This window comes from Ursus americanus, chromosome 16 (assembly GCF_024610735.1).
Source record: "Ursus americanus isolate L20-20 chromosome 16, mUrsAme1.1.p, whole genome shotgun sequence".
NCBI classification, from domain to species: domain Eukaryota; kingdom Metazoa; phylum Chordata; class Mammalia; order Carnivora; family Ursidae; genus Ursus; species Ursus americanus.
In genome coordinates this window covers 20,068,544-20,092,002 of record NC_142142.1, presented here as the reverse complement: position 1 = coordinate 20,092,002, position 23,459 = coordinate 20,068,544, and the positions used below count along the sequence as shown (strand labels likewise).

Sequence of the window (23,459 nt, the reverse complement as noted above, 5' to 3'; positions counted from 1 at the left end):
CTGGAGATAGTGATGTATTTGACAGACCTTTGTGGGATGGAGGAAGCTTCACCTGCACTTGCCCTTGCAACATTCCAGCAGACTAGAGTTTTCAGAGCTGTACAGGGAAGGGATCGTGGAAGGGAAGTATCTCGTGGCTACTGCGCGGAAGCCGGCTGTGGGTGCGTTCGCTTCCTAAAGCCGCTGTAATAAAACAGCACCGACTGGGGCCTTAACACAACAGGAATTTCTTGTCTAACGGTTCTGGAGGCCAGATGTGTGAAATCAGGGTGTCGACAGAGCTGTGCTCTCTCTGAAATCAGTAGGGAAGGACCCTTCCTCGCCTTTTCCACCTCCCATTGTTCGCCAGCGATCCTTGGCATCCCTCGGCTTATAGAGACATCAGCACAGTCTCCCCTCCGTCACCATGCGGTCATCTTCTCCCTGGGTGGCCCCACCTCTTGTTATAAGGACACCAGTCACATTGGATCAGGGTCCTCCTGTAACCTCAGCTTAATGACGTCTGCCAACACCCTACTTCCATAAGGTCACAAGTACCGTGGCTTAGGATTTCCATGTATCTTTTGGGGGAAACGAAGTCAACCTATAACAATTGGCTTGGAAAAACAATTGGTTTTTCTCACCCGGAAAATACTTGGCTATGTTCTCACCCTTTAGCCTAAGTCATCCATATCAGCTGCCACTGACAGAGCCCTTCTCACAGGCCAAGGGCTCTGCAGCCCACCTGTTACAGAGTCTTCATTTAATCCTCGAGGAAGGACTTGGAGGCAGGTATATGCCCCATTTATAGTTGAGAAAATCAAGGCCCAGCGCTGTCCCATCCTGACACCCATGTTCCGAGCCACTCAGCATACTCAACACATACCTTGCTTTTGGGGAACCTATTGGTGCTTGGTGCTGTGCTAGACCCAGGCGGGGACAGCAGTGAGTGAGATGGATGTTGTCCTGTCCACAGAGAACATTCAGTCTCGCAGGAGGACATGTGCATTAAAGACATAATCTCCTAAATAACAGGTACTAACTCGTACTGCCATAGCACCACTCCCAGTCAGGAATTCTTTTTCTCTGCTGTCCGAGCATCTCTGTCCGAGATCCTTTGTAGGAACAGAACTGCTGAGACGAAGAACAGTGAGAAGTCCTGCAGAGCAGGAGGGCCCTCCCCTCTGCTCAACCAGAGTTCCAACATTTTGTATTACCTAATGGGTATCTCCGAGAGGTTTTGTTGAACGGAGTGTATCATGGCTGGGTTACACTGCAGAACAAACAACCTGAAAATCCCAAGTCTTAAAATAAAACGTATTCTGCACTGCTGTATCATGTCCCCTGTGAGTCAGCTGGGCATTGTGCTTTGTGCCTTCCTCCCTCTGGACCAGGCTACTGAAGCAGCTCATCTGGAACCGTACAGGTTGCCATGGCGAGAGGAAAGAGAAGATGGTGAATCACACCCTGACCCTGAAACATTTGCACCCCAAGGTGTCACATAAACCCCGTTGCAGGGTGAACAGCCTGTCACAGATATGCCTGTCAGGCCACATGCCAGAAAGAAGTACCAGAAAGAAGAAAGCCAGTGTTCAGTGCAGTTTTGGTTAAGCATCGGTCCGTTCCCTTCCCCATCTGCACATTTATCCCAAACCTCCATGCAGGAGGGGGTCGCTCTGCTTCTCTGGCCACTCCTTCTCAGCTTAGTCAGTGGGTCCTGCTGTCCCGGTATCGGCTAAGAGAGAATCTGGGTTCTGTTTCTAGAAACTGAAGTCGGAGGGTCCATATTTGTAAAAGCCATAAATCAATGTTCACCAACAATTCTCAGTAGGGGTCCCCCTTAAACAGCAACCTCCCAAGTTCACGTGCAATATAATTTTAAGTACAGATATTTTATTTACTCACAACTTTTCAAGATAGGCTGTACATTATGTAAAGCAGGGCATGTATTCAGATAAGCCCCAGATTCCAGAGGTTGGCAGCTGGCCATATTCACTATAGGTATTTTTTCTTCCCTCAAGTTCCAAAATTGTTTCCCTGAAGGAAACAGGAAAAACTTGGGGAATCAAGTAGCCAAAGTTATTTTTGTTTTTTTCCTGTTCCACTGTGACTATTAACAGTGAGAGAGTCCCAGGAGTGCCTCTATCCCAGATGGCTGTCTTTGCAGCACCAGGAGTGGTGAATGACGCCCCATTCCAATTACTCAGAGGAGTCATTAGCCTTGATGAATGTTCAGGTTACATTAGATCACCACAGGATATTCAGCACCTTGGGATTCCCCAGGGTAGCCTATAACTCACTCAAAAGCTGGAAATGCTTCTGCGTCTCAGCCCAAGTCTTCCTGGAGCTTCCCACCTTCCTGCCTCCTTTCGTGCCTCAGATCAGGATGATAACATCACACCAGCTGTCAAAGGCAGTGCTTCACAAGACATCACTCATTTCGGGGGTTTCTGGCTCCTTCTCATGGAAAGCAAATTGAAGCAGACCTAGCTGTGGGCTCAGCTCCTTGACACCTAAGTGATGGCCCCATTCATCCTTCAAGGGCCATCAGGAAACCAGAGAGACTGGCCTGCTCTTGGAGAGCTTCGCATCAGCACCCTCTCAGACTCACCGTGTTGGACAAGGTCAGACGAGCACCAAGATTCATATGTCTGTAGGGCTTTCCAGTGTGCAGAGTTTCTGTGAACTTGCCTTGTTTCATTCTCAGTCACTCCATTATGGAGAAGCCATTGTTCCCATTTTAGTGAAGAGGAAACAGAGGCACAGAGAGTTGAAGTGACTTGCCCCAAATCACACTCTAAAGGAGCCACGTTTCTGGGATCCAGGAGACCCGTACCTTGATCTCACCTCCACCTTCACATCTGTACTTCCTAATCTCCTCTGTGGAATGGTGATGATGTTCACCTGATAGTCTTGTGTGAGAATTAAGATATGTACATAAAGGGCCTAACAGGGTTCCTCTGGATGGATGGATGGATGGATGGATGGATGGATGGATGGATGGATGGACAGACAAGTGAACGAATGGTGAATGAGTGAGTGAATGAATGAATATTGCCCTTTTATGCCCTGTTTTTCCTTTCAGTTTGCCCTTGATACCAATCTCATCGAATACTAGCTCTTGCAGGGAATATGGAAAACTTTTAGTCCAGAATGTGTATCACCACAGTGTTTTGCCCTCACTCAGTGACCCACATAATGAAAGATTTTCCACCAAACTTTATGACTGTCTTCCTGTTTCACCAAAGGCACATATAACCGCCAAATGTGGATCCTCATGAACATGCATATTGACTTGGAATAATTCTAGTTAAAATACAAATGCATAATTAGCTACTAACATCCACTGAGCATTTGCTATGAGCCAGGTGCTTCACTGGCATTTTGCCAGCATTTGAACCCAGGCAGTCTGACTGCTGAGTCTGGACTCAGCCACTCCACTAGCCCAAAAACACAAAGAGCTGTCACTTGTTCAGGGCTGCCTATACTGCCTATACTGCAGATACTTAAATAAACTCTTTTCAATGCACATTGTCTTCATTAGTCCTTATAGCAAAGGTATGAAACAGCTGGTGTCACATTCTCATGTTACAAATGAGGAACTGAAGCTTGAGGAAGGGACATAACTTGCCCATAAGCCACATAGCTGGTGGGTAGCAGAGGCAGGCTTTGAACCCAGGTGCTGTAGTTGTAAAGCTATATTTATTATTATATTTAACCCCTAGTCTGTGCCACCTTCCATCTGCCATTTCCCCAAAACCTCACTTGAGTCGCTTGCAGCCCCATCATTTTCAGTGTTTTGGATTATTGGAAGTTAGGTGAAAATCCCCATTCCAGCCTCAGGGACTCCTGTGGGTCTGAGATCTCAGGGTGAGACTAAGCAGGTATAGGTAGGAGCACCTCCCATGGCACTCACATATTCTTCCTGAAGTCACTAAGAAGGAATGCAGGGGAATGACTGCCTTTCTCACTTGATCAGAACCTCATGGAAACAGAGGTAACAACCAACCCCATCACCAGGTACTGCTGGGCAAGATAGTGTCCCCTGAGGGGAAAGTGCCTGAAGCTGCAAACTGGTTGCTGAGGGCATTGAAGAGTTTTCTTCCCTCGTGGTGTCTTCTTTCTGAGCCGGTCTGGAGGCAGTTCTGCCTGGAAATGGGTGGATGGGCAAGAGACCCCCCACAGAGTCCCGCTGGAAACTGCAATCCATTTGTTTATCATCTGAATCCCTCACTCTGCACATTTTACTTCCTCACCGACATGCATCAAAGAAAATGTTCCATTAGTGGCCCCAGTTAGCATCTCTGTTTGGTACATTTCACTCTATACCTCTAGCTGTTTGTGGGAACAGGAAGTCTGAGTCGATGGAGAGAGCCCTGGACTCAGGACCTGGGCTCAACCAGGTTCTACTGCTTTTGAGCTGTGTTACCTTGAACAAGTCACTTCACCTCTCTGGATATCAATGTCCTCTTTTATAAAATGAGGTCTTTGGACTAGATATTTCAAAATCCCCATCCAGTCAATCCATTTGGGATCATTTGTAGCTACAATTATGATAATAGATGGAAAAGCACTTTGAGAAGTGATTGAAAGCTCTTAATACATTTCAAAGGGTGTTATTTTTGCAGCATGATCTCTGCCAAGCATAAAATTATATGTGCAAAAAAAATGAGAGAGTAAAAGGCTATGTTAAAATTTTAGTAGCTCAAATTTAAATGTAAAAACCTTCATTTTAAGTGTCCCTCCTCCCTCTCCTTATCTTCAACAAAGAGGGACTGTTTTAATGTATCGAAGAATTTCTGTAGTCATATTTTCCTGTGTTTAGAATAAATCACATAAGAGCTTTGCTAAGATCTAGAATAGGGATCATACCCCTTAGTATGTGAGCTTTTTGTTAAGTATCACTACTAAGCCTCAATCTTATCAGGGGAATGTTGAGAACCAGAGCTGTTTGGGTGAGGGACATTTCCAGAACAGGAACAAATTAAGAGCTTCAAGAGGCCAAGGAATGCGTCACTGGGATTAATTAATTAATGCGTCACTGGGGTAAATGACTTCCCCAAGGTCACTCAGTGAGTCATCAGTGAGCCTGGGGCTGGGACTCAGTTCTTCCAGCTCAAAAGAATTGGCATCCTGTTGGCGTTATTGTTCCATGTGACTAGCTCTGGACAGCCCGGGGGGGGGGGGGATCACTAATGGATATTAGAATTGCAGCTGTGGGAAAGTAAAAACTGACAGAAATACACCTCTAACAAGACTTCCTTAGGCCAGGCCTCAGAGCAGTGGCTGTTTTGAGAGGTGGAGAAGGTGGTTCTTTAAAAGTTCCAGGTTTACAGGCTCACCTTGACCTATTTACCCTTCTACTGCCACCAAGGCAAGTACCCCTATTTAAACTTAAAGAAGCCATGTGTGACTACTTTTCTCATCCAGGGCAGTCTTTAAAGTTCATTATTACCAACATAGTACGATCTTCCAAACTCAAATTTCCTAGAGATGATTCTTAGAAACAAGTTCTAAGAAGCCAATGCACTGCTTTGTTTTTGTCTTGATCGGTACAACTGAGCGCCCCTTGGTTATTTCAAAATGGCACAGTAAATGCCTGGAACTTGCTCTCAAACCTTATCAATAAGTTAATTCAAACACCCACATTGCCCTCCATTAGTGTCATGGAAAAAGCCCTGCATCCTGCAAGTCTTAGGCTCTGGAGTTTTCTTCTTCCCTGGCCTGTCCACGCACCTTCGTATGTGCATTTCCCTGGTCTAAGCCACAGGGCTCAGCCTAACCCAGCCCAGCCCCACCCAGACTAGATGATCCCTTGAGCACTTACAACATCGCACACACGACAGTTTCCCTCACTCAAACTTTATTTGACACCTTTTATGCTCATCCCTCAACTTTCAGCCATCAAGTTCACACGCTCACTTCTGCACTTATTCAAAAAGTAGGTAGTGAGGGTAGTGGGTGGCTCAGTTGGCTAAGCATCTGCCTTCAGCTCAGGTCATGATCCCAAGGTCCTGGGCTCTAGCCCTGCGTCAGTCTCCCTGCTCAGCGGGGAAACTACTTCTCCTCTCCCTCTGCAGCTCCCCCTGTTTATGCTCTCTCATGCTCTCTTTCTGTCAAATAAATAAATAAAATCTTTAAAAAAGAAGGTAGAATTTAAGGACCTGGCATTGGGTTATATTAAAAGGGAGAGGACTGATTCCAGAGCTTTGGGATTGTTAAACTAGATGTATGTCCTAGATGTCCTAGTATGGAGTGGGGGTAACATTTACTGAGAAAAAGAGGAAGGGAACAGAATCAGGTTTGTGTTAGGTCTTTGTTTTGTCTTGTCTTTGAGTCATAGTGGTGGAAGGTTAGGATCATAAACTTGGTTTTGGACCTGTTGTGTTTGACGTGACTTTGAGACCTGCAAAGGTCAAGAACAATGGCTCTAAAACCAGGGGTGGCATTGCCTCCCAGGAAACATTTACCAACCATCTGGAGATATTTCTGGTTGTCACAAAAATGGAGTACTATTGGCATAGTAGGTAGAGACCAGCAATACTGCCAAACATCCTACAATGCACAAGACTTCACTTCTCACAGCCCCAATGTCAGTAGTACCAAAGGTGAGAAACTCTGCACGTCTTTAAGAGTTACTGGCCCAAAGCCTGGGGCACTGATGAGATCACAGAGAGAAAGTGTAAGAGTAAGAAGGAAAGTGGAATAGTACAAGTTTTTGAGAAACTGTAACACCTAATAGCTGGATGACCCTGTGTGAAAGACTAAGAACTTCAAGCAGCCAGAGGGAAGAGGAAAACTCAGAGCAGAGTCACGAGGCCAAAGGTTGGGGGCGGGGGGGGGAGTAGGTAAAAGTGTCAAATGCTACTGACAAGCCCAAGGCAGTGAAGACTAAAAATCCTGACTATATTTGGGACGTGGCAGTCATCAGTAGCCTTCACTTTGGCAGCATGACTGTGAGAGAAGACGTCCTGCAGTGGGAGTTGAAAACTGGAGGCAGCTAGTGTAGACAGCACTTTTAAGAAGTTTGGCTATGGCAGGGAGGAGAGAGAAGGAACAGTATTGGCAAGGAATGTGGAAACCAAGAATAGTTTGTGTTTCTGTGGTGGTTTTTGTTGGTTTATTTTGTTTAAATTTTTCTATTATGGAAAATGTCTAACATGCATAAAGTAAGCAGAGTATTATAAAGGACCTCTGTGTAAAACCCTGTCTGTCCCAATCAGCAGCTGAAATTTCTGTTGAGTTTTTGCAGCTGCCAGCCGCCGCTTCTTTGCCAGGCCCTCATGTACGCATAGGTGATGGTCGGCAGGTCAATAATGTGGGCAGCTTTTATACACAGACCTGGGAGTTCCTTCTTTCTGTGGCTCCTTCCCTTCCAGAATGCCCCCTTTCACTTCGTGGCTGTTCTAAAGCCCCTCAAGCTAGTAAGGCTTTGGCTCCCTGCTGCCCCAAGTTGCTTGCAGATTAGACTCCCCTCGGAGGAAGAGCTGTTAATTCGTCAATCTCAAGAGGTGTCATTCCAGCTTTCAAAGGTAGATGCCCCTTCAGTTTCTGCCTGCTTTTGGCCAACCTCCATTGCCTTAAAATACATGTGTATTTTATACACTCTAAATGTTGTAACAATAATATAATCATTTTTAAAAATAACAGTTCAGAGGTGAGGTAAGATGGCGGAGGAGTAGGGAATCCTAGTTTCGTCTGGTCCCTGGAAATCGGCTAGATAGTTACCAATCATTCTGAAAACCTGCAAAATCAACCAGAGATCTGAGAAAAGAATTGCTACCATTCTACAAATAGAAAAGCGACCACTTTCTGCAAGGTAGGAGGTGGGGAGAAGTGAATCTGAGGGGATATACGGGAAGACAGACCACGGGGTGGGGGAGGGAGGCTCCATAAGCCGGTGCGGGAAGGTGATAGAGCTGTGGAGTGAAAACAGGAGCTTTCAGAAGTCTGCTCCGGTGGGGGACGTCCGTGCCTGAGAGGCGCTCAGGAGGCAAAGGGGGCGGAATCCCAGGTGGGACGGCGTGGTGTCAGGATCCCGGGGTCACAGAGAGAACAGGGGGCCTGAGTACATCAGAGCTCCCAGGCACTGGAGTGGGAAGCCGGCTGCAAACACGGAGACCTGGCAGCTTTTCTCTAGGTGTTTCCATAAACCGGGAGCCTCGGCGCAGTCAGACCCTCTGAGCACGAGCGCAGCAAGAGGCAGAACCAGGGCAAGGTCCCTCTCTCAGGCAGGGTGCGCGCCACAGGACCGTAAAGTTTGGAGACTCGAAACTGGGTTGTGTGTCTGAGATCAAAAAAAAAAGCTCCGTCACAGGCTGGGTGAGCACAGAGAGAGGACGGAGACAAGGGAGACAACAGTGATGGACTGCTTTTCCCTGAGGGCCCATTGGTGGGGGCAGAGGGTGAAATTTCAGCTCCCGGGCTAGAGATAGGGCGCCCATCCCCACACTGGCTCCACTGGAGCCGCTTACACTGAGCGGCCCCCTGGCCAGGGCGGTGCGGTTCCGCCTGGGGGGCAAACACCTGAGAATCAGTGCAACAGGCCCCTCCCCCAGACAAGCAGCGGGACCTTCCAGCTGATGCTAAGGTTACCGATCACACAAAACTGTAGAACACCAGCTCTTGCAGAAAGAAGTATGTAGCGTTCGTGTTTTTTTCTTACTATTCTTTAGTCCTTCGGTTTTACATTTTGTTATCCTTTTCAGCTATTTTCTTACTGTATCAATTTTTAAGTCTTTTTAAATTTTTATTTTTTCACTTACAGTTTATATTCTTTTTCATTTTTGATTTCCTGTTCCTTCTATTCAACTTCATTTTTGTATATATATAAGCTTTTCTTTCTTACCTATTTTGGGATCTAGATTCCTCTAACAAATAGACCAAAATACATCCAGGATCGAGTTTATTGTTCTGTTCAATTTCTTGTCTGATTTTATTCCCATTTTTTTCCTTGTTTGGTTCCTGTTCTTTTCTGAATAGTGTAGTATATATTTTTTCTGGTATAGTTATTATTCTTTAGTCCTTCAGTTTTATATTTTATTATCCTTTTCAGCTATTTTCTTATCAATTATTTAAGTCTTTTTAATTTTCATTTTTTCACTTACGGTTTATATATATTTTTCATTTTTGGCTTCCTTTCTTTGTATTCCTTTCTTGCCTATTTTGAGATCTAGTTTCATCTAACAAACAGACCAAAATACACTCATACTCCAGTTTATTGTATTCTTGTTCTGTTCTTGTTTGATTTTATTCTCATTTTTTTTACCTTTTGGCTTCTGATCTGTGTAGTGTATATTTTTCTGTTGTCATTGATGCCATATTAGTATTTTCCCTCTCCTCTGTTCTTTTCTGGACATAATGACAAGGCAGAAGAGCTCACCCCAAAAAAGAGAACAAGAGGCAGTACTCACAGCCAGGGATCTAATAAATATGGATATAAGTAAGATGTCAGAACTAGAATTCAAAACAACAATTATAAAGATACTAGGTGGCCTTGAAAAAAGCATAGAAGACACTAGAGAATCCCTTACTGAAGAAATAAAAGAACTAATATCTAATGAGGTCAAAATAAAAAAGGCTATTTCTGAGATGCTGTCAAAAATGGAGGCTCTAACTGCTGGGATAAATGAGGCAGAAGAGAGAGTCAGTGACACAGAAGACAAAAGGATGGAAAATAATGAATCTGAGAAAAAGAGGGAGAAACAATCACTGGATCATGAGAGGAGGAGTCGAGAGATCAGTGATGCCATAAAGTGAAACAAAATTAGAATAATTGGGATCCCAGAGGAAGAGGAAAGGGGGGGCAGAAGGATTATTTGAACAAAATATAGCTGAGAACTTCCCTAATCTAAGAAAGAAAACAGGAATTCAAGTCTAGGAGGCACAGAGAACCCCCTTCAAAATCAATAAAGATAGGTCAACACCTTGACATATAATAGTGAAGCTTGCAAATTTCGGAGATAAAGAGAAAATCCTGAAAGCACCTCAGGAGAAGAGGTCCTTAACCTAGAAAGTTAGAAACATAAGTCTGGCAGCAAACCTGTCCACAGAGACCTGGCAGGCCAGAAGGGACCAGAAATATATTGATGGTGCTAAACGAGCAAAATACACAGCCAAGAATACTTTATCCAGCAAGGCTGTCATTCAGAATAGAAGGAGAGATAAAGAGCTTCCAGGACAAACAGAATCTAAGAGAATATGTGATCACTAAACCAGTCCTGCAAGAAATATTAAAGACTGTCCTTTAAGCAAAGAGAGAGCCAAGGTAACAAAGACCAGAAAGGAACAGAGACAATATACAGAAACAGTGACTTTACAGATAATATGATGGCACTAAATTCACATATTTCAGTAATTACTCTGAATATAAATGGGCTAAATGCTTTGATCAAAAGCCACAGGGTATCAGATGGATTAAAAAAACAAGACCCATTGATATGCTGTCTAGAAGAGACTCATTTTGGATCCAAAGTCATTTCCACATTAAAAGTAAGGGGCTGGAGAACAATTTATCATGCTAATGGACATTGAAAGAAACCGGAGAGGCAATCCTTATATCAGACAAATTAGATTTTATTTTTTTCCCCTTGAAAAGTGGTTTATTTTATTTTATTTTTATTTTTTTATTATAATAATATTTTTTTATTATATTATGTTAGTCACCATACAGTACATCCCTGGTTTTTGATGTAAGGTTTGACAATTCATTAGTTGCATATAACACCCAGTGCACCATGCAATACGTTCCCTCCTTAATACCCATCAGCAGCCTATCCCATTCCCCCACCCCCCTCCCCTCTGAAGCCTTCAGTTTGTTTCTCAGAGTCCATAGTCTCTCATACTTCATTCCCCCTTCTGATTACCCCCCCTTTCTTTATCCCTGACAAATTAGATTTTAAATCAAAGACTGTAGTAAGAGATGAGGAAGGACATTATATACTTAAAGGGTCTATCCAACAAGAATATCTAACAATTGTAAATATGCCTCTAACATGGGAGCAGCCAATTATATAAACCAATTAATAACAAACACATCAATAACAATACAGTAATAGGGGAGTTTAACATCCCCTTCACTGCAATGGACAGATCATCTAAGCTGAAGATCAACAAGGAAACAAGGGCTTTGAATGACACACTGGACAGATGGACTTCACAGATATATTCAGGGTTTTTCATCCTAAAGCAATAGAATACACATTCTTCTCGAGTGCATATGAAACAATCTCTAGAATAGATCACATACTTGGTCACAAACCAGGTCTCAACCAGCACCAAAAGATTGGGTTTATTCCCTGCATATTTTCAGACCACAATCCTTTGAAACTAGAACTCAAAAACAAGAGAAAATTTGGAAGGAACATAAATACATGGAGGTTAAAGAGCATCCTACTAAAGAATGAATGGGTTAAACAGGAAATTAAAGAAGAATTTTAAAAATTCATGGAAGTGGGACACCTGGGTGGCTCAGTATGTTAAGCATCTGCCTTCAGCTCAAGTCATGATCACAGAGTCCTAGGATTGAGCCCTGCATCAGGCTCCCTGCTCAGTGGAGAGCTTGCTTCTCCCTCTCCTTTTGCCGCTCCCTCTCTCCCTGTTCGTGCTCTCTCTCTTAAATTAAATAAATAAATAAAATCTTTAAAATTTTTTTTTTTAATTCATGGAAGCAAATGAAAAAGAAAACACAACAGTTCAGAACCTTTGGGATGCAACAAAAGCAGTCCTAAGAGGAAAGTATATAGCAATACAAGCCTTTCTCAAGAAATAAGAAAAGTCTCAAATACACAACCTAACCTTACACCTAAAGAAGCTGGAAAAAGAACAGCAAATAAAGCCAAAACCCAGCCAAAGAAGAGAAATAATAAAGGTTAGAACAAAAATCAGTGATATAGAAATTGAAAAAAAATAGATCAATGAAACTATGAGCTGGTTCTTTGAAAGAATTAGGAAGATAGATAAACCTCTAGCCAGACTTATCAAAAAGAAAGTAAAAGGACCCAAATAAATAAAATCATGAATAAAAGAGAGATCACAACCAACACTGAAGAAATACAGACAATTATAAGAGAATATAATGAGCAATTATATGCCAACAAATTAGGCAGTCTGGAAGAAATGGATGCATTCCTAGAAACATATAAACTACCAAAACTGAAACAGGAAGAAATAGAAAACCTGAACAGACCCATAATCAGCAAAGAAATTGAAGCAGTAATCAAGAATATCGCAATGAACAAGAATCCAAGGCCAGATGGCTTCCCAGGGGAATTCTACCAAACATTTAAAGAAGAATTAATACCTATTCTTCTGAAGCTATTTCAAAAAATAGACATGGAAGGAAAACTTCCAAATTCATTCTATGAGGCCAGCATTACCTTGATCCCAAAACCAGACAAAGATCCCACCAAAAAGGAGAAAGACAGACCAATATCCCTGATGAACATGGATGCCAAAATTCTCACCAAGATACTAGCCAATAGGATACAACAGTACATTAAAAGGATTATTCACTGTGACCAAGGGGGATTTATTCCTGGGCTGCAAGGGTGGTTCAAAATCTGCAAATCAATCATTGTGATACACCACATTAATTAAAGAAAGGACAAGAACCATATGATCTTCTCAATAGATGCAGAAAAAGCATTTGACAAAATAGAGCATCTTTTCTTGATCGAAACTCTTCATAGTGTAGGGAACATACCTCAATATCATAAAAGCCACATATGAAAAGCCCACAGAGAATATCATTCGCAATGGGAAATAACTGAGAGCTTTCCCCTAAGGTCAGGAACACAGCAGGGGTGTCCACTCTCACCACTGCTGTTCAACATGGTACTGGAAGTCCTAGCCTCAGCAATCAGACAGCAAAAAGAAATAAAAGGCATCCAGATTGGCAAAGAAGAAGTCAAACTCTCACACTTTGTGGATGACATGATACTCTATGTGGAAAACTCAAAAGACTCCACCCAAAAAGTGCTGGATCTCATAGAGAAATTCAGCAAAATGTCAGGGTATAAAATCAATGCACAGAAGTCAGTTGCATTTCTATACAGTAACAATGAAGCAGAAGAAAGAGAAATCAAGGAATCGATCCAATTTACAATTGCACTCAAAACCATAAGATACCTAGGAATAAACCTAGCCAAAGAGGTAAATGATCTGTACTCTGAAAACTATAGAACACTTTTGAAAGAAATTGAGGAAAGCACAAAGAAATGGAAACACATTCTATGCTCATGGATTGGAAGAACAAATATTGTTAAAATGTCTATGCTACCCAGAGCAATCTACACATTCATTGCAATCCCTATTAAAACACCATCAGCATTTTTCACAGAGCTGGAATGAATAACCCTAAAATTGGTATGGAACCAGAAACCTGAATAGCTGGAGGAATGTTGAAAAAGAAAACCAAAGCTGGGGGCATCACAATGCCTGACTTCAAGCTATATTACAAAGCCGTGATCATCAAGACAGTATGGTACTGGCACAAAAACAGACCCATAGATCAATAGAACAGAATAGAATACCCAGAAATGGACTCTCAACTCCGTGGTCAACTAATCTTAGACAAAGCAGGAAAGAATATCCAATGGAAAAAAGACAGTCTCTTCAATACATGGTGCTGGGAAAATTGAACAGCTACAAGTAGAAGAATGAAAGTGGACCTTTTTCTTACACCAAACACAAAAATAAACTCAAAATGGATGAAAGACCAAAATGCGAGACATGAATTCATCAAAATCCTAGAGGAGAACACAGGCAGCAACCTCTTTGACCTCAACTGCAGCAACTTCTTGCTAGACACAACTCTAGGGACGGCAAAGGCAAGGGAAAGAAAAGCAAAAATGAGCTATTGGGACTTCATCAAGATAAAAAGCTTTGCACAGCAAAGGAAACAGTCGACAAAACCAAAAGACAACCTACAGGATGGGAGAAGATATTTGCAAATGTCTTATCAGATAAAGAGCTAGTATCCAAGATATATAAAGAACTTATCAAACTCAACACCCCAAAAACAAAAAAATCCAGTCAAGAAATGTTCAGAAGACATGAAGAGACATTTCTGCAAAGAAGACGTACAAATGGCCAACAGACACACAAAAAAATCTCAACGTGACTTGGCATCAGGGAAATACAAATCAAAACCACAATGAGATACTCCTTTGCACTGGTGAGAATAGCTAAAATTAAAAACTCAGGTTGCAGAGAGGATGCAGAGAAATGGGAACCCTCTTAAGGTTGGGAATGCAAGCTGGTGCAGCTACTCTGGAAAAGAGTATGGAGTTTCCTCAAAAAATTGAAAATAGAGCTGCCCTACGACCCAGCAATTGCACTACTAGGTATTTACCCAAAGGATACAAACGTAGTGATCCAAAGGGGCACCTGCACCCCAATGTTTATAGTAGCAATGTCCAGAATAGCCATATGGAAAGAACACAGATGTCCATAGACAGATGAATGGTTAATGAGGATGTGGTGTATAAATACAATGGAATATTACTCAGCCATTCAAAAAATGAAATCTTGCCATTTGCAACAATGTGGTTAGAACTAGAAGGTATTATCCTAAGTGAAATAAGTTAGAGAAAGACAGTTATCATATGATTTCACTCATGTGGAATTTAAGAAACAAAACAGAATTATCAAGGAAAGGAGGGGAAAAGTAAATAAGATAAAAACAGAGAGGGAGACAAACCATAAGAGACTCTTAATTCTAGGCAACAAACTGAGGGTTGCTGGAGGGACGGGGGCTCGGAGGATGGGGTAACCAGGTGATGGGCATTAAGGAGGACACGTAATGTAATGAGCATTAGGTGTTATATGCATCTGATGAATCACTGAACTCTACTCTGAAACTAATAATACACTATATGTTAATTAATTGAAGTTAAATAAAATAAAAATTTAAAAAATAATAGTTTTGAGTGCCTGGGTGGCTCAGTCAGTTAAGCATCTCACTTCGGCTCACGTCATGATCTCAGTCTTGGGATTAAACCCCACATCGGGCTCCCCTCAACAGGGAGTCTGTTTGTCCGTCTCCCTCTCCTTCTGCCCCTCCCCTGGCTCGTGCTCTCTCTCTCAAATAAATAATTTAAAAAATTTTTGTTAAATAACAGTTTTATTATTGCTATCTGCAGAAAGTTTACTCTGTTCAAGAGACTGCCACTAACAAAAGCCAGAAGTCTTTAAGATGATAAAGACTTGGGGATATTTTGTGGCCAATGGGAAGTTAATGGAAAATCTAGAGGAGAGAGAGAAGCATCATTAAGTATAAGACTTTATAATATTCATTGGAACGGAAGAAATGAAGGAATTGTCTGCAGATGCAGAAGTTTGCAGGCTTGGTGGTGGGACACTGACAGAGGTGCCGTCCCATGGCGTCGTGCAATGTCAGAGGCAAGGTCACTAGGGGAGTTGGGGGAAGGTGAGACCGTTGGAGGTTTGGAAACAGAGCAGTTTAAAATAGTCTTTGGAAAGAGTGAGTCTTCAGCAGAGAAACACTGAAAGAACAAAGACTGGGCAGTTGGTGAGAGTGCACGTGGCTTGCCGGTGAAGAATTTATGGTGGTGCCAGTCAGCCTTCCCTGTGGTAAGGCTTTTTCCACCTGCCCTTGGCTGCCTGGGTGGGGCACATAGGGAACAGACAGTAGGTGTATCCGGGGTTGGGAGTTTTACAAGACTGCTGAGACCAAAGGCCCTTGGACTAGGGCATGATTTAAATATCTGATCCAAGATCCGAGCATCTCACAAAGCCATGAAAAGTACCGTTTGGAAGCCTTCTCTGAGTTAGCCAGGGCAGTGAGGGTGGGGGAAGCTGCTTTCACACATCTCCCCTGCCTACTCATGTTGGCGAAACAGAGTGAGTGCCTCATTAGCAAAAGGAGCCTTTCTGGATGCATTGGAGGAACAAAGGAAAGGATGGAACTGGCACAGACCAGCCCAGGTACACATATTCTCACACCCCTGATCCCAGGGCAGAAGACTCAGGTCCACATACAGAGGTCTAAACATAAATAAAAGTTCTAAATCAAGAGAATACACTGTTAAGTAAAATACGTTCCACGCTCCTGCCTTTACAGATGTCCCTTCCTGCTGGTCTGGAAGGCCATGTTTGAATTCAGAAGTCACATGCTCTAGTGCTGCAGAGAAAAGTAGCTCACAGCTGGCAGCCCGCCTGTCTTCCCATCCCAGCTCCATCCCCCACTTCCCAGGGCCTCCTGTACCTGTGTCTGGACACCACAACCCACATGTCCAAGCTCCAGTCACCCAGTCACAGCCCTAGGCCTAGGGGTCTGCCCACCATAGTGTGGTCTGTACTCAGAAGGGGGGACCGGGAGAAGAGGCCAACTGTTTTTGAAGCAGCCTTGGGGTCCCTTAGAGAATTCTGGGGTCCTGTGTGCCTGGTCTAGAAGGAAGGGTGCAAGCTTTGGTGAGCACAGGCCCCAGTGGGCATATCCCTCAGGCCCATGGACTCCTTGCCTTGTAGAGAGGAGAAATTGGAGGAAGGCCAGGGCTGGGCCCTCTAAACTGTTGAGGGCAGGGTCCCACCTTGCCGAGGACTGCGGGAAAAATTAAACGATACAATTACACACAGTACTGTGGTCTTTGTTCCTAGTCTAACTGCCTGGTCTCTGTGTGTACATGTTTTTTCTCCTAGTGGGCTGTTCATCACCATTCATGACAAGGGCCACCTTGCAACAATGCTGAACTCTTGGCCAGAAGACAATATTAAGGTATGATCCTGTTTTCTTTGTTACTGCTCTGTTGTTGGGTGAATCCTTTCAACCTGGACCAGAGTCATCTCCAGCTAGAAAAGGAGCCATTGTAACACTGAGGGTGAGACAGGCCCAGAGCACAGACCGGTTAGAGCCAGGCATAAATGCACCACAGAGTAGAGGTTTGCAGTGACCCACACCCAGATGAAATTGCCCTTATCATTATTGTTATTAACAGTAGTGGTCTGAAGATCTGTTCAGCATGTATTAAGGACATACTAAATATACACCACCAGTTTCCATGGCGGATACAGGGAAAAATCAGACAGAACTTCTCAAGTAGCTGATTTTTCATGAGGAAAATAAGACAGAGACACAGAAGACTAACAAGGAACTTGGTCAGAGGTAAATGATGCACACGGAGAGAGCTGAAGGTGTTCAAAAAGGCAGAGATTACGTTCAGCCTGAGGGGAACCTAGGAAGACTTCATGGGAGAGGTGACATTGGAGCAGGGCCTTGAGCTGAGGGGTAGAGTTTGGACAGATAGGACTTGGAGAGAGCAGGACATAGAGTGGGGACATTCTGCAAGAAGAGGCAAAGCTTATGGTGAACAGTACATTCACACCTGCAAGTACACAGTTCGGGGGAGGAGGGAATGGGGGGACGGGTGGTAGTTGTATGCAGATTGACAAAGAAACTTGCCACTTCGGCCTGGAATATCAGCTTTACTCAAATAATCTAAGGAGAAAACATTTTTATATAATAAACAGGATATAATATAATATGCAAAGTTTATGTTAGTTTTGAAATATAAAACCTGCAGCTTTGTAGAAACTTGTTAGCTTCTGGCTACATGCCCAGACCTCCTATCCCAGAGGACTTCTGTGGAAGAATATGAGGGGCTTTCTGTCTAAGATCATAGTCGCTTCTGCAAATGGGTGAAGCAAAAACGCGAAACACCTGCTAGCTGCTTCTTGAGGGCTTTTCTGGTGCACGAGCTGGGGAAGTGTTGGAGCTGACTGGGTGGCTGAGGCACTCCACCATGGCTTCCTCCCCAGGCCTGCCCTCCCTGTTCCTTCCAGCTCCCTCCGTTACCCCCATCTCTCTCCACTAGGCACTAAGGACACCTTCTCTCCGCACACCTGTTTCTGTGTCCCACCCACTTCTGGCCCTCTGCAGGGAGCGGTTGTGTTCAGAGCCCAAACAGGGAAGGCAGGAGCTTTGGCTTTTAGGAGCCAGGCCCAAGCCACCACCAGTGCCCATGGACTTCATGGCCACGATGAAAAGCTCATCTCGTACATCTCTGTCTGGGTGTGATTTTGCCCTGAGCTTTTCTGCCCTGCTTATCTACTTAGACTCCGGTTACGTGCAGGCCTGGGCCCTGCAGGTTTTGGTCTTAGTCCCTGAAGAAGCAAGTTTCTAAGGCATGTCTAAGATGAAGCTATAATAAAATCCTTAACACGTTCAAGGAAGCCAGCTCACTGGATGGGAGGTTAACTCCAGCCTGCCCTGTGCAGACAGGCTGCCGAGGCATTGCAAGCTGATCTGTCCACCCTCCTGGGCACTTCGTGCACGGTGAAAGCTTGTGCAGAGTGGGCATGCAGTAGACGCTCGAGGCGCATGAACTCGGCAGACATGATGAGCATCTCCCGTGTACCAGGCACTGAGCCAGGAGCAGAGAAATGGAGTCCCTGCCAACAGACACAGTGCCTTTGTGCAAGTTACAAGGAATTAAAGAGAATGACAAAAAGCTGTTGCCTCTTAACCAGTAAGAAGAAGGTGCTCCTTCCTCTGGGCTGGCACAGAAGCACGGTGAGGGGTTCGTGGGCTGGATTTCAGGCTCTAGTTGCTCCTTTTGTTAGGGCACAACACGAAATACTAGTTGACTGACTTCAACACACATAGTTTGAGAACCTTCTACAGAGAGCTGGCGACAGCAATTTTTGTGATTTTAGAGGCAGAGAAATGGAGCTTTAGGTCACCCCAGGGCAGGCGGGACTGGAGCAGGTCTCGGAAGGAGAGAGCCTACCCAAATCTTCTCAGGGAAACAGAGGTTCCATGGGCAGATCTGAACCAGTGCATCTAATTCTGTTGCATTCAGCGCTCATTGAGTAAACATCTGTAGGATTTGCCTATAGCTTCTGGGCTCAAGAAGGTGTACAGGCCCAAAGTCTGGTTGGAGAGACTGACCAAGAAACAGTTGCATAGACTGCATCTGTGCTGCCGAAGAGAGAAGCGGGGAGGCGAGGAGCAAGCGTCCCGCTTGGCTGACCACTCCCCTGCAGTAGCTGGGAGCAGACAAGGGAATGCCTGGGGCCGCCTCCTCCCCTCCACCCTTTATTTCTATCTCACTTTGGAGAGACCCTGAGATCAGTTCCCAGTAACTATATAGAAGAGTCAGCTCTGGCTTTGCAGTCGGACATCGTGAATCTTCCATTCACTTGCTGTGTGTGCAGATAACTTCTCTGGTCTTTGTTCTCTTATTATGAGGACGAACTATAAAACCTGTACAATACCAAAAGGCACTTGAATGGGCATTGTCATTGCTGGAGGTGGAAGAGACAGCGCTGGCACACACAGCAGTGCAGGGCAGAGAAAGCAGAGGCCTGAGAGCAGCCCAGGAGGGGCCCTCTTACCTGGGAGTCACAGGCCACAAAGGGGCAGCCAGCCGATGAGGCCCCTAGACATGTTTGAATTGGCTCTCAGTGATTTTTGAAAAATTCGAAATCATTGGGAATATTTTAAAATCAAAAGACTTCATTTGGGAAAAGAAACATGCAAACGAACTTGGATTTCTGGCTTTCTCTAGAGAAACCAGGAGCCCATCATTTGTCTAAATATTGGGCCCGTAGTTGGGCACATAAATAAGGCAATAAGGGCTGCTCAGGCAGCCCCCAGCTTACCCTAGTCTCCCGCCTGCCCCATTCACCAGCCTTTTCTGGAGGGTCCTTCCCCCTCGCCCCTCAGGTTGCCCTTTCAAAGGTTCAGAATGTTCGAAGTCCTAGTCTTTCTTGTTTGCTCATGTGTTTTCTCCAGTTGCTCTAAAAAGAGGAGCTGAAGGTCTCCCTCCCTAGGCAGGGAATCCCTTTCATGGTACCTTGGAGCTGGTATGGATTCCCTTTCATTATTTCCTTCAGTTCTCACAGCCCCTGTGATCAGAGTGGAGGAAGGAAGGGGTGCGGCTGACGCCCCCAAAGTGGGTCCTGAAGAACGGGTAGAGGTGTGTCGTTTCTCAGGCGAGCAAGCTGAGGTTCCGTGACCTGCCCACAGTCACCCAGTAGGTGTTGACACCCCCAGAGTCCTGCAGCTGAGCCACCTCCTCCCCAGCTGCGGAGTCAAGGAGGCACAGGTATCTTCAGAACCTGATGTTGGCGGCCTCTTGGCTAGAGGGGAGAGGTGGTTCAGAGAAGTTTCCAAACCAGCTCAGAAGATAAAGGAGGACTTTCCGTGTTTCCCATCCAGAGCGCGGAACTGCGAACTGTGGTGTAGGAGAAGCAGGCTGGGAGGGATGTAAGGCCAAAGCCCAGCACTTGGGGGGACCATGAAGTTTTGCAGACCCCTCTTGTTCAGGGAGGAGGGGGCAGGCCAGGCCACCCAGAACTGTCCGACATAAATCACGAAGAGGAGTGAGAACTGCTTTTCTGACTCTTTCCCACAGTGGCCACTGCCTTGAGCCTGAGGAAGACTCAGCTGAGAACAGTGCTCCTCCCCACAGCTTTCCCAAGCTCCAAAATCTCTTCCTCACCTCCAACCCAGCAGCTTTGGGGGGAGGTGCTGAGAGGCAGCTGGGTAGGGGAGGCATGGGAGCAGCCTCTGCTCCTGAGCCCCAGCCACGTGGGTGTCCCAGCTTGAACCAGTTTGGTGTTGGTGCCGAGCACCTGCCTGCTATGCACAGGCCTGCCACATGTTAAACCCACTCTGTCCTCAGCGTCAGAAGGTGGGTGTCCTGGGGAACCTTCTTTGAGATGGATATTGGCCTATCAGGGAGTGCTCTTGGGATCAAGACCTCTAGGAGGGAAGGAAGCAGGAGAAAGTCGAGGGAGAGGTTGGGTGAAGTGACGCCTCAAAGTAGACTCAGCTGAACTCATGAGGAGCCTCTGAAGCTGGGGTGGTCCTTCCAAGACCAACCGAGTTGGGGCAGGGGAGCCAGGCCTTTATACCCCTGCATCCATCAGTCATTGGTTGTGGGCTGTTGCCCTTCGGAACAGGGTATGACTTGGGGCAAGGTGGCTCTTGTCATTAAGGAAATTCTCAAAGTCAGCTGCCACCTGAGGGCATAGCTGAGGGAATCACTCCTTGAGTCCTGAAAGAGAGATGTGGGTGGCACATCCCTGTATCCACCTCATACAGCATCTGCCAGGTGCTTTACACAGATGACCTCATTGACGTCTAATGATCTGTAAGGGATTATTATTACCCCCATTTTAAAGACAAGGAAGCTGGTTGTTGGCTTGTGAAGGGTGGAACCAAGATTTGAAACTGAAGACTGTGTGGCGTTTATGATGTGGAGTGAGAGAGAAGAGGAAGAAGAGGAGGAAAAAAGGAAGGATGAAAAGGAGGGAGGAGGTAAGGCTGTGGGCGGCCCATGACATATCTACAAGTCCAAGGGAACAGGGCTAGAGCAAGCAAGGTCAGTGTGGGGTCAGCCCCATTGGGTCCACCTAGGCTAAGGGACATGGGCAATAAGTCAGAAAAGGCTATGGGTCCAAGCTAGGTGGACAGAGGAGGAATGTGGCCCACCTCCCCCCTAGTCATCTGAAATACAGAGGAGGTATGAGTTGCAGACACCATACAAACAAGGAAACTGTGATCCTGTAGTTCACTGATAGTTACTACTGGACTCTAAAACCCCACCTTGCTGCTCAGATTTGTCCTCAGATTTTGATCTTTACTGCACTACTGGCCCTTGGCATCCAGCTCCATTGATGTCATGAAAAATAGTTTCCAGCCTCTTCTCCCTGAACTTGTTCTTTTGCACCAGGTCTGAAACAGTACTGTGGAGATCCTTTGCTCTCTGTGTTGGATCTATCACATTGGCCATCATTTATCCAGTTCCTATCACACTGCAGGCACCAAGCTAAGTGCCTGAAGATTCAAAGATGACAAGACCCACTCGTTGCCCTACAAAGCTTAGAACTCCTATGAAAGATGATGTTATCAGTTAACTGTAATATGAGGAAAATGCCATGGGAACTCAGAGGAAGGAGTGATAACTTCTGGAAGGGGAGCATCATGGAGGAAGGTGACTTTCATATGGTTCTTGAAGCACACAAGGATGGTAGGATTTGGATCAGGGAGATCATAGGGATTGAGGGGTAAAATGGCATGCAGTCAGGAAAGTACAAACCTTATACAAAGTTGGAATTATTTTATTTGGATAAAGAAGAAATTCAAAGAGCAGACTGGACCTAGACAATGGAAGGCCTTAAATGCCAGTCGAAGATGTTTGAGTTTTATTTCACAGGCATCAGGAGCCATTGGAGGTTTGGGGTAAGGAAGTGACAAAGCTGGATGTGCTTTGGAAAAATGAAATGGATCAGGGGGAATCCAAGTGTGGAAAGACCCATTGGGAGACCATTGCGGTGGTCAGATGAGATGGATGGGCTCACCCAAGGCAGTGACAATGCAAGTGAAGATCATGGAACAAATGGAAAAGTAAGGAGCAGATCGAATCAGCAGAACTTGGTAACCAGTTGGTTGTGGTTGACGAGTGACAGAGAGGAGTTCTAACAGGACAGCGTTGAGCCTGGGAAATACGAGGTAACAGAGGGAGGGTGAACAGCAGAAGTGAAAGGTTTAGAAGAATAAAGGAAAAAGCAGATTCATCTGGTTAGGGACTCGAGAATTTGGGAGGACTATTGGACTTTAGTGACAATGTCTGCTTAGAGAACACATTAGGAGCCACAAGCTTTGCATGGCCGACTTTCTCGGCCATTGGCCGCCACGATCTCCACTGGGTTCCATTTCATTTACTCATTTAACAGATGCTTACTGCATGGCCTTCCTGTGGTAATGCTGAACTAGAGAGAAGATAAAACAACTAAAAATCCAATATGGGAGCTTTGCCCCAAATAATAACCATCATCATAATCATAAGAGCAGTAACCATTTATTGATCACTTACCCAAGGCACCTGGTTAAAATGAAACTGGTATTCCTTCATCATTACAACAATCTGATGAGTTATGTATGATTATCCCCCATTTCATGGAAAATTAAAACTCAGAAAAATTATCTGTTTACCCAAGATTACATATGGTGCGTTATCAAGGAACTGAAATTTAAGTACTGGTTATCAGACTCCAGAACCCCTGCCATTAACCTTTGGGTTGTCTGGTGAGATAAAATGTGCATTTTTTTTAAATGTTAAATAAGAACCCAAATGTTTAAGTAGCACTTTATGCAGGGCTTGGCAAGCGGTAGGTACTTAGTCAATGTTTGTGGCAGGCAGGCAGGCAGACAGGAAGGGTGAGCAGGCTAGCTGTGTAGTAGCCATAAGTGCTAGGAGAAATCACATTAGACTGTAATGGGCAGGGTTTGCATGCTGAAGACAGAGAAGGACCTTCTAGAAGAAAGGGCCATAGGGGCTGAACTGGAGGAGAGTATAGGTGAGTCTGGGAGGAGCGAGGAGGCCAGTTTGGCTAGTTTAGCCACTTGTGTGCATACGAGTAGCAAGACATAAGTCAGAACATATGCTGGGCTCAGATCATTAAAGAGTTAAATGTTTTGGACTCTATTCTATGGACAGTTCGAAGTCACT

At 44.8% G+C, this 23,459-nt stretch overlaps 1 protein-coding gene across 3 annotated transcripts in view; it reads left to right on the top strand.

Moving 5' to 3' along the window:
• The window catches only part of ME3 (malic enzyme 3), a 205,005-nt gene that overhangs the window by 120,736 nt on the left and 60,810 nt on the right, over window positions 1-23,459 (top strand). For all 3 annotated transcript variants that reach the window (XM_045815639.2, XM_045815638.2, XM_045815640.2), the window contains exon 5: window positions 16,642-16,717. In XM_045815639.2, the coding sequence (XP_045671595.1) occupies window positions 16,642-16,717 (76 nt within the window). The remainder of the gene's footprint in view (window positions 1-16,641; window positions 16,718-23,459) is intronic.